This window comes from Platichthys flesus, chromosome 18 (assembly GCF_949316205.1).
Source record: "Platichthys flesus chromosome 18, fPlaFle2.1, whole genome shotgun sequence".
Taxonomy (NCBI): domain Eukaryota; kingdom Metazoa; phylum Chordata; class Actinopteri; order Pleuronectiformes; family Pleuronectidae; genus Platichthys; species Platichthys flesus.
Window position 1 is genome coordinate 20,201,045 of NC_084962.1, and position 11,851 is coordinate 20,212,895.

General features: G+C 47.2%; 1 protein-coding gene across 1 annotated transcript; it reads right to left on the reverse strand.

Moving 5' to 3' along the window:
- Positions 1 to 21: 21 nt before the first annotated feature.
- On the reverse strand, positions 22 to 8,552 carry aig1 (androgen-induced 1 (H. sapiens)). The gene is made up of 6 exons (XM_062411438.1): positions 8,274 to 8,552; positions 6,169 to 6,324; positions 3,973 to 4,074; positions 869 to 984; positions 613 to 779; positions 22 to 470 (listed from the first exon to the last, which is right to left on the reverse strand). The coding sequence occupies exons 1-6, from the start codon at positions 8,412 to 8,414 to the stop codon at positions 451 to 453; spliced, it is 702 nt and encodes a 233-aa protein (XP_062267422.1). The 5' UTR covers positions 8,415 to 8,552; the 3' UTR covers positions 22 to 450.
- Between the last annotated feature and the right edge of the window lie 3,299 nt (positions 8,553 to 11,851).

An 11,851-nucleotide genomic window follows, 5' to 3' on the forward strand; every position in this document is an offset into this window, starting at 1 on the left:
ATAATTTCCTCAGAATCAGGAGATTTTGAACCAAACTTTATTAACTCACTTGAAATGACTGAGGATGAATAATGAAGCTCGACGCATTCTGGATGTTCAGTGACTTCATTGTAGCTTATGATGGGATTTAGTCACATTGTTTAATAGTTCGTACCAGAAGATGACGTGTGTGTGTCTGTGTGTGTGTGTAGTACATGAGTCATGGAGATGTTCAGTCCTTCACAAAACAAAAGTCAGATACAAACCCAAACCAGAAAAGATGGCGCTTCATCGCTTTTTTCCTCTTTTTACATTTAACAAATTTGTTTCTGTCTTTTCTTTATGGTTGTTGTGATGATACAGTTCAAAGGTGTAATGGTCACTTCCACCTCCAGAGAGGTCGCTTGTTTTCTTTCTTGGTCTGTCCTGGACGGGCGGAGCACGACTCGTCCTCTCTGGTCCACGAGAGGATCACTCACCTTTGACCTTTACTGAGAGGAAGACGGAGGAGAGAGAGGAGAGTGAACACGTGGAGCAGCTTTCTGAACCAGGAATCTTATTCCTACAGCAGAGTGAAGGTCTGTGTGTAGTGTAGTACTTGTGTGTGTTTCTGTTGCAGTGTGTGTTGTGTACCTGTGTGTGACTGGTCCCAGATGTAGCTGTTGAGGATTTCCCCGAGGACGTAGAAGATACAAATCACCGAGGTCATGACGCTGAAGAAGACGACTCGGGCGAGCGGAGCGATGCGTTCCAGCACCGGGTAAACCCACACCCCCGTCACCTGGTGCACCCAGCAGGTCCTGGACGGGTGGAGAGTGTATTAACTATCAGAACCTGGTATTTAATCACTGAGGGTTCAACAGGTTTTTAAAGGGGAAGCGTTTGGTACCAGAGGATGTATCCGACGCCGAAGCAGCAAACTGCGGCCAAGCCCCAAAGCCTCCTGGGATACCGATGCTTGGTGGTCCGCATCTCGATGATGATGAAGGGAAGAACGGTGGTGTGCTGAGAGGGAGACGGAGGGAGAGAGAGGAGAAAGAAAATAAAGAAACTCAGACAAAATCTAAATAAATACGTCCACATCTCAGCATCCCGTCTTTGTCCACTGGGGGGCACTCTCACTCAAAACAAAGACAGACAGCAGGCGTGATTGTCTCTGCAGAGTCGAGACCTCTTACCTCATTTGCACTGCGGAGGAGCACAGCTGTGTGTGTGTGTGTGTGTGTGTGTGTTAAAGTGAGAAAAGGACTGGGATGTTGCAGGTGTGAAGTGGTTCAGTTTGACTCAGAGCTGCTTGTTAAACACGAGTTTCAACCTTTAAAAGATGATTTTAATCCATTTCTTCAAGTGGCAGTTTTGTCATTTCAACTTTATGAAGTTTATTTCGTGAATCCTGCTCATTGAGAGTCAACCAAAGCACCTTAGGGGAGGATACCACAGTGTGACTGACAGCTAGATACGTCCAATGGGTGCAGGCGGCAGGTGTAGGTGGGCGTGCACTGCCCTCTATCTCTCAGGCAGGCTCCGCCCCTCCACTCCTCCAAATATGGCTTCTTCTGGTTTCAGAAAACTCAGATGGCGCTGGAGCAAACGTCAAACCAACGGCAGCTCCCAGAGCAGTGGTCCCGGTGGGTTGATTCCTGGTTCAAAGGTGAACATTGAAGGTTTTCACACGTCTTGGTTTTTCTCAAATCTTTGGTCTAAACTTTGTGTCAGAAGAATCACATTTTGAAAATGGATTCCGCATGAAATCCAGTGAATGTTAAAGCAGAAAGCTTCAAACCGTGTTCACCACAGGAGGCGAGCAGAGCGTCACGACTTTACTTTGACCCGTCAAGTTCCAAGAGGCCGAGTGCCGAGGGAGCAGACTAACATCAGGACGAAATCGCTGTCTCTCCCCCCCGGGGTCTTAAATTATAGGTTAACCTCCCATCTCACACACACACACACACACAGAGACACACACTCACTCACACACACAGTTGTACCCAGGGTGCCTCAGTGGAATTCCAGTCTTGTGTTTAAGTTTAGTCTCTTTTGAGAGGAGTCGCCTCTGTGTCCCTCTCTCTCTATTTTTATATATAGCTCTCTCTCTCTCTCTCTCTCTCTCTCAGTGGTTTCTGTGGTCTCACTCGAGAAGCCATCGTTCTGCCTCTGTGGAAACCCCCCCCCCCCCTTCCACAAACAGCGGTGGTTGGATCCTCTGGTCTGGGGCTAAAAACAGGACAAACCATTTCACACAGAGAGGCACAGCAGGGGGCCGGCGGGTCACATGGCCAAGGGCAGGGTCAAGGGGTCAAACAACCTCCACTGTCACGACCAATGGGATGTAGATGCACTGGGACTGACCTGAGAGCAGTGGGTTCTGATCCAAAAGTCAAATAAAGACAATGAGCTGGAGGAAGTGAGTTCAAACTTATCGGCTGCGTCGGTGCGTGATGTTGAGGGGCTCTTAAGCAAGGCAGCACTTGTCTCACAGCCGGTTTCAAACCCAGAACTCAAGACTTATCGGTGAAAGCTAAATATATAAAACCTGGAGAATGTGCAGCAGCTATCATCCAATCAAATCAAAGGATCACCTCCATCCCTCAGAGGGACAGCACGAGAGGTCAAACTGTCTGGACCCTGGTTTCTGGAACCTTCTCTGGATTTCCACCGTAGACTTCGAGATCAGATCACATTTATCAGGAGTGTGAATCGATCTAAGATTTTAAACTTCAGCCTGAAACTCAAGAAACTGAAGCTGCAGCCGTTTGGTGGAAACAAGAATCAGTCGAGCAACAACAAGTCTGCAGTTAATCTTCCTCTTGTTCTCCGATGATGACTCCGCTGGCGAAGCTGCTCAACTCGTTATTAAAATCATCGTCTTTTTCTCGACATCACTCGACCCCTCCCTCCTCCGAGGGGAATGGCTTCATGGTTGCCGTGGAGGCCGGGGTAAATAAACAACAGTGATACCATGGAACAACGCACAATATTTACAAGTGTTGGACGCACACACAGAAAAAAAATATGTAACACATGCACAAGCTTCCTCACGTTTCTGTCTCTCTCTCCCTCTCTCTCCCGCACACACACACGCAAATTATGTTGAACTTGCACAAACTTCCTCAGAATTTCAGTCTCACACACACACTCACACACAAACACACACAGACACACACAGATTAAAAACACGGCCGTTGGTGATGTTCTGGTTGTTTTGGTCCTTGGCGACGGTGCCTTAGCAACCACTCAGCTATTACATCAGCTCCTGGAGAAGAGACACCGAACAGACACACACACACACACCGCCTTTGTGTCTTTTTGTGTTATGGGAACACACAACCGTCGTCACCTCGTGCTGCTCCCGCTCTGCAGACAGCGCTCTGGCAGAGGGAAGCTTCAGGTCTTGATTTTGCATATTGCAGACGCAGCTCTGGAACGATGTCAGATTGTCGTTCAGCTTGATTTGAAAACACAACACACACGCACACAAACGCACACACACACACACACGCACGCGGCTATTATCAGCTAAATGTGAGATTAAACCTGCTTCCTCCAGACGGCCAATCAAAGCCAACGCTCCATTAGAGTTCAGACGTTTCCCGGCTCCAGCGTTGATCCGGATCGTTCCAGTTCTCCACAGAGTTTATGATTCACTGATATGAGAAATGATCCGAGGACGTCACCTGCAGATTCTACAATATGGATCAATTCAGTGGATCAGATTCAGCAGCCGGCTGCGACCTGAGTCTCTTAAAGCATGATCCCAGATTACCTCCTAATGATTGGCACTATTTCCTGCTGCATTCTCACATGTGCTCATTCAGACGTTATCCAGAGGTTTTACTCAGGGCTGCAGGATTAGCTACAGAGCTTTTACAGAGCAGCTGACCCGGACAGTGTCGCTCTGAGCTGCAGCTCCTCTGGATCATTTTAGGAGAATATCCAGAGGTCAGAACTGGTCTGAGAGCAGCTCTATGGCGCGGTGCAGAGTGATCCACTCACCATGCCGTGGTTGAGCCACTGAGGGATGAAGTTGTCCAGTAGTTTGGGGTAGACCAGCTCCCGGTCGTACAGGTAGAGGCTCCAGAAGGTAAACACCACGAACTAAAGAGAGAGAGAGAGAGAAACAATTCACATCTGGTGGAAAAACACAGAGAGGAAGTAACAGCATCGTTCAGTCAGTGATAAGAACCCGTCCCTCACAGTATTACCTCAGAAGATTACTCACAAACTACAGAACTTCACTAAACTGTTTTTTTCTATAACGCGTAATACAATCGGCCGTGGTGATGCAACAAAGCCGAGTGAAATTGGAGGAACTGGAAATTCTCCAGAGGAAGTTTTGCGTACGATGTTTTATTAACGAGACTAAATGAAACTGTGTTCCCTCTGTGCTGTGGCGGTGGTTCAGTGGTTGGACAACAGGAACTGGGCGGCTGCCACATCAGGTGAGACTGTGGCGTTAGAAAGAGCTCACAGGACTGAATGTGTGTTCAATGGTTGACTTCCACGTGAAGCTGGGACTTTAAAGAAAGAGACAAACCACCGGAAGAAGAACAGAGAAGTCTACAAGGCCAGAAATGGTGATTGGATGATAAACATTCCTCCAGTTCCCCACATAGACAATCAAATTGTGTTTTCAGCCCCCGGGTCTGGATCCAGAGCCTCTTCATGGTGAAGCATCATCTGTCCCACGTGTCCTGAACGCACCATAAGGAAAACGGACCTGTGGTCTAATGTATCTGCAGCTTGGACCCGGGCCAGACCATGTTCTGCAGGACGGGGGTGGAATTACCTGACCGTCATCTGGGCTCCAGCTCGAATCATCTGAACCAACCTCACCCCCCCCCCCCCCCCCCCCACCCATCATTGTACCCTGACCGGCAAGTTCTCTGCTTTCAAGACACACACACACTCCATTTTCCATAGTGCGGTGAAAAGTACACGTACATGCACACACACAACACATGAGATGGACCTACATTCCATCCATGTGTACAGCGCACACACACACACACCAGTCGGACTGGGTTTCCAGACATTAGCTGTGATGATAATCATGTCTTTTGTTCTGTGTGTAAACTGAACTCTGTGCCCAACTCACGGCTCCATGCCAGCTGACTGCCTCTATAGGTGTGTGTGTGTCTGTGTGTGTTGTTGCGATCTGACTGGCACTAAGGTTGCTTGGGGCTGTTATCTACCAACTGTGTGTGTTACGTGTCTGTGGGTGTGAAGAATGCATATTCATGAGTGAGTGTGTGTGTTATGTGTGCAAACTGAAGATGTGTGTGTGTTTGTGTGTGTGTGCAAACTAAAGATGTGTGTGTGTGTGTGTGTGCGTCAGCTCGGGAACTTTGCCAACTGAACTCCTCACAGGACTGAAATGAACTCGACAGTCGTTTCAGACACAACAACTCGTCTTCTAGCAGTTGTTGCACGTTTAAGTGTTTTGGGGGCGGAGCTTTGACCAGAGGCTGGATGGGGGGGTACCAGAGATGGACACAGCAAAGGTTGTCTCTTTACACCTGGTAATAAGATATGTCCTGAATGTGTCTCCTGTGTTTAGAGACGTTCTGACCAGATGAGGCTTTCCCCCAGTTTGAGTTAAAGATGTGTCCAATCAAAAAGGGTTGTGTGTCTGTGTGAGTCTGCACGAGCGAGAGACCTGAGCTGTCCAATTGTGATCGGATCCCTCGAGACGGACGCTAATATCAGTGGACTCCACGAGACGCCCGGTTCTATCTGTTGGCCCGTCTCCCAGTAAGACCAGTGTGTTGTGTGCTGAAGAAGTCGTGCTCTTGTCCCAGAGGCGTCCTGATTGGCTGTTAATCATTAAACAGGTTTGTCTCGCCCACGTCCACATGAGGGGACATTTAACACAGACAGAGGACAAGGATTCTAAAACCTCAAACTAACATTAAAGCCATTTGACACTAAACATCATCACGGTTAAGAGACTCTAGCTGCTGTCACTTCCCTTCAGAGAGAACGGGGGGGGATAGAGAGAGAGAAAGAGAGAGAGAGAGGGGGCAGAGAGAGAGAGAGAGAGAGAGAGAGAGAGAGAGATTATTATACTGCAAACACATTTCCCGAGCCTTTGATTCCTGCAAGCCAGGCTTTTCCTTCCCCAGGCTGTTCTGTGTGTGTCTGTGTGTGTGTGTTTTGTGTGTGTGTGGTTGGCTACATCCATCCGCTCACCGCTCCGACAGGGAAGGCCAGCACGGCCATCATCCAGTCCCTCAGGCCAATCAGCTTCCTCAGCTGGCGCTCCTGCTCCCTGCTGTCGCCTCCCTTAGTCAGCAGACTGGACACATCGATCAGGACGCACAGGCCGAAGAACACGGCCTGGATCACCTGCGGGGGGGCAGAGGGAGGCAGCTCAGCGGGAGCCTCTAACAGCTGCTCACAGCACTTTCACATGACACACACTTTAAAGAGATGGACAGGAGGAGGAGGAGGAAAGAGCTTAGAAGGGAAAAATGTTCAGAGGAAGAGGAGGAGGACGAAGAGTTCGGAGAGGACGAGAGACATTAAAGCACAAACTGCACCGTCATCAAGAAGCCGGTGTCACATGGAGCAGCTTCTTTTCTTTTTAAATCAACTTTCTGTTGGAAAATGTGTTTTTTGCAGAGTCATCAGATCCCGGACGTCCACGCTAATGACTTTCTATGAGAATTTGGCTAACGACGAGTGTTTCATCTCCCAAAACCACACACACTGAACGCACAACTATTTGTTCAATGGATCTAAAGCATGTCTGTGTTTCAATATGCAGGTTTCATGTTGCACAGATGCGAACACACACACACACACACACACACACTCACACACAGTGATTAAGAGCCAGATGTTGAAGTGGTGTGTGTTTCCTGGCTGCTGGAGTGTACAGGTCATTAAAAGCACAGTTAACCAGGGGGAGAGGTCTAATGTGGAAAATATGACACGGCTATTTCTCACACACACACACACACACACAGACTCACACACACTCACACAGACCGGACCTCAAAAACCGCTAAAAAAAAATCTATAATAACATGTATTTTCCTTTGGGACTATTATCAATCAGTATTTTATAGTCAGTTGACTTGTTGTAAATAATCTGCTGGAATCATTGGGCAAAAATACATTTCCATCAAGTTTGGTGGAAATCAGTTTAGTGGTTTTTGTGTAATCCTGCCAACAGACGGCTGAACACATTTTGTTGAGGTAACTGACCAAAGACAACTGACAACGATGCCCTGGTTTTTTTTACTTTAAATCAAACTGTCCTCTAACATCTGTCCTCCAACATCTGTCCAGCTCGTCCCAGCTGGTGGTGTGCGACACTGAGGCTGATGTGTGGACGGTCTGTGCCTGAACGGCCTCTTTGTGAGCGCTCGTACACAAACATTGTTCAGTATGAATGGAGGCTGTGTGCGTTTGTGTCTTCTTCTAATTCGAGCCGGTCATCACAGCGTCCTGAAGTCCGTAACTCAATCTGGTTCCTGAGTTCACTGTCCTGTGAGAGAAGGTCCCACTGAAGGCAGGTCCATAAATACGTGAGGTTCAGTAAATAGTGTGATCGAGGACGGAAAGTTATTATTTATAAAACGCAGATTGTCTAATTTCCAATCACAAAGGGGAGGAGTTCATTTCAGCCATAATGTTTTAACCATCCAAGGTAGACTCTCGCCCCCCCCCCCCACCCCCCCGTGAGCGACGAGACACTGAAACAACGTCCGAATGATCACAACTGTGTGTTAAGAGAAACACAATTTATCTGTGAGGTCACAAAGAAGCACCAGACTACCCACAACCCTCAGGAGTACTGTCTCTAATTGGTGGAGCTCCTTGTTACAATGGAGATCAGGAAGCACTGGGATCTGCTGGTTTATGGGATGTGTAGTTTCCTCAGTCACGTGATAACAGTCAGGTGCTTTTGTCATTTTTCCAAATAGATTTTTTAAATGTTTTATGGTTATGATTCATCCAGCTGTTCTAATTGTGGGTGTACGCGCGGCGCGCTCCCGCTAAGGGGGGAACCATGTTCCTGCAGACACACGTTTCTCTTTCTCCACCAGTTCCGGGTTATGACACCGCGCTGAGCTCACCGGTGAACCCCGGTGGAGGCTCCGTTACCGACCCCACTCACGGTGTACCGTTAATCTAGCCCCCCCTCAAACACCGGAGCGGTGAGGGCAGGGGACCGGAAGTGAAGAGCACTCGTTTAAACCTGACGCTCCCCCCCACACACCCCCACGGCCCCGGGCTTCACGGAGCTAGCTGGCCGGCGGAGGCTAACCTCACGAGGCTTCTCTCACCAGGTCGATGAAGGTCAGGAACTTCCAGCTGCCTCCGTAGGTCTGGTGCGCGGGCATGTCCAGCGCCTTGTAGTGGCACAGGATGGAGAAGTAGGACAGGAGGATGGCGACCCGGAGGACCTGCGAGGGGATCAGCGCCATGACGCCGGCGGACAGTGGCTGGTTCCCGGTGTAGCTTCGCCTCTTCTCCCGCCACCTGTGTGACGGTTCTACCGGATTCCAGCCGCGGTGTCTCCGCTGCTCCGTCCGACCCCCGCTTCCTGTTGTGGTGATGAAGAGGAGGATGATGATGATGTCGGGGGGAGGGGCAGGGGGGGCGTGTCTCCAGGTTTAATCAGATTAAAACCAGATTAATTAAACCAAATTATGTTTATACTCAGAACGCAGTGTTCCATCAATTAGTCACACACGTTATTTGTATTGTCCTTATTCACAAATCACTATTTGTCTCATTGGATTTAAAGGGATGGTTCCCTGAACATTTAAATTCATGATCTCCTCACCAATAGGATGGATAGGGGGTGTTTGGGGGGGGTGGGGGTGGGGGTCTAATCCAATCGGTTAAAGTAAATCTTGACATATTCTTAAAACATAGAACATTAACAACAGAAGAAAACATAAGAGAGTAGTCATATTTTATATCCAAGCTATCAGGTTGTCATCTCAATCCACGATCAGCTGCCGCCACCATTAGAATGTCGGGGTCAAAGTACCCTGGGATGAAGATGAGGGCAGCTGTAATGATCAATGTCACGATGAAGGTATTTCCAATAATAGAAGTATAAGAGAGTAGTCATATTGTATATCCAAGCAGTCAGGTTGTCATCTCAATCATGCTCACGATTCACGATGTGGCTGCAGCACTGATCCCGGATCTGAAACGATGAAGGACACCGACTCTGGTGAGGAGGTCACATCGGTTTGATGACACCTTAATGAAATCTGACCTTATATTATTATACCACATTATTTAGAAATGTAGGCGTCTTAACCGCATTTTAACCTCCTGTGGGTTTTTGAAAGTGTTTTTGTGACATCGCTGTACGAGGTAGAAGTTGTAGGTTTTGCAAAATGTATAAGAAAAAATATATATATGTTTTTTTACCTCATAAAATAACTGATCTGCTAACTAAGCTGCTGTTTTAGATGAAGTGAATTGAGTCGAGGGAACTGAGACACGAGAGCTGATGATTTTTATCACATCGAGAAAAAATCAGCGAGCGGATAAAGGTGATGCTGTTGCCATGGGGACGCAAGTGTCTCGCACTGTTCCTGCAATTAACAGGTTTATGGAAATATGAAAAGATATGAAAAGATGGACGCAGACACACACACGTCTATCAACATGACGGAGTGTGTCCTCACATGTTTACACTCGGGGTGGCTGCAGGGATCAAACCTGTGACACTGTAAGTCTCTTTATTTATGAATATGTTTTTAAAGCAGTTAACAATAATCATTTATTAAATTAACCTAAAGATGGTGAATCCTGTCCATTGCTGCAGCTCCTCTCTTCAGCCTCGGTCCCGTCTGCTTCACTTCAGAATCTCAATAATATCACATTTATTTCTCGTATGATTTTTAATAACTGGGATCTGCCTTCATCAATACTTTCAGACTTTCAGACTACATTCTGAAATCATCCCAGTGAAGCTCCAGGACACAGGAAGCTCAGCCTCGTCAGCACCAGCCCACAGCGGCGTGGTGTTTAGAACCAGTGAAACCAACAGGGCCTGTTTTGTTTGGTTCCTGCACGAGTTCTAACCAGTACAAATTAATTAAATCACATGAGTGATCTCTCTGCGAAGACCCTGGACCACAGCCTGGAGCTCCTCTTCCTCTTCCTCTTCCTCTTCCCAGCATGGAAGTGGTGCAGCAGCTCTACCATCTGCTGAGGAGCAGTGGTCAGACTGGTCCGATGGAGATGGCTGAACAATCTATTTTGGTAAATCTCCAGCGTGACCGGCTCCTTTTCTTCTCCAGACAAATCAAACACCAAACAAGTTCTCGTCCTGTTTGGTTTGTGGTTTGGTTCCAGAAACAGAATCTTCATTTGTTGATGGAAACAATAATTTCACTTCCAGCATTTAATCAAACCAGCCATCGTCCATGTTTATAAAGATGGACGCCATTACAGCTCCCAAAAGCCCCCTGGTGGCTGATTGCAGCATATCATTCACCCTGTCTACTCCTTGTTAGCAGATGGGATATGGACCAAACAAAAAATGTAAAGTACACGTTAAATGAATGTTTGTCAAAGATGGTTTATGTCATTGGATAAGTGAGAATAGTCTGTTGGCCATATGAGCGGGGGTTTCAAACCCTTAACCCCCGTAGATCCAAGAGAATGTGTGAGTGTGTGTGTGTGTGTGTGTCCCTGTGTGAGAAAAGTTTCCAATTGTGGAAATAAGCCTCTACCAGGATGTCAGTTTCCCACTTCATAAAGACACACACACATACACACAACACACACACACACACTGCCAGCTCTGTGGGGTCTCTGTGGCAGCAACACATTTCCTCCTCCTCCTCCTCCTCCTCCTCTTCGTCTCCCTTCTTTCTTCTCCACAATTTTCCATGATGGAAACTGTGCAGACACAGACACAAAGTAGCTGGAGACCTGTAATTATTCAGGTTACACAGCATCATGATTACAATTATACTTTATATAAAACATGAATATTGTGATTTTAACATTTAAATATCGAATGAGGAAATTATCAATCAAAAGATGTACGTTCGTTATATCCTTTTTAACATCTGCTTTCACCAGAACACAAAGGTAAGTCAGATCAGGACTATTTCTGTGGAGAACACATCTCACAGGTTCCTTTAAAAGCTCAAACTGCTGAGAAATGTTTTGGTGTGAAAGTGGATGAACCAACATTTTCACTCTTAACGCAACACACCTTGTTGTTGATTTGTCAGTGGGATTACACAAAAACTACTGAACACATTTCCATGGAATTTAGTGGAAGGAGGAGACAAGAACAAAGTCATTGAATCTCCACAAAGCTGGTCATGATATGAAGTGTCAGTACTGATGATGACCAGTAGGGGGCAGAGTTTAGCCCCTAAACAACCTGAGCGTTAACAAGAATGATGGTGTGTGTGTGTGTGTGTGAGTGTAGGCGTGCGTGTGTGCGTGTGTGTACACGTTTTCTTTCACGCCTTCGAACTGTCTCCTCTCTCTCTCTCACTTTCTCAATCAACCCCCCCCCCCCCCCCCCCCCAACACACACACACACACACACAGACACACACACCCCTGAAGATGGAACTGTTATCTCTCAGGTAGTTTGACCTTTATCCTGGAACCTTTATGTAACAGTTGGGCCACACCTCGACACACTGATAACAGCGTGTGTGTGTGTGTGTGTGTGTGTGTGTGTGTGAGAATGACACAGTGTCAGTGATTAATGCTGCAGAAAGTGAATCAAAGACCAGGAGATGGAAAGATACACAATCGTGTGTGTGTATAACGAAAAAAATTGTGTGTCAGAAGAACACAACTTGCTCACTTGTCAATCTGTGGTAACTGGGAGTGGTAGCAATGAGGAGCGGTGTGTGTAGTTGTG

Coding starts and splice junctions, on each gene's coding strand:
- aig1 (XM_062411438.1), bottom strand. CDS start 8,414: ATGGCGCTGATCCCCTCGCAGGTCCTCCGGGTCGCCATCCTCCTGTCC. Junction 985..3,972: donor AGTGGCTCAACCACGGCATG/GTGAGTGGATCA, acceptor TCTCCCTCTCAG/CACACCACCGTTCTTCCCTT. Junction 471..612: donor CTGGGACCAGTCACACACAG/GTACACAACACA, acceptor TCTTCCTCTCAG/TAAAGGTCAAAGGTGAGTGA.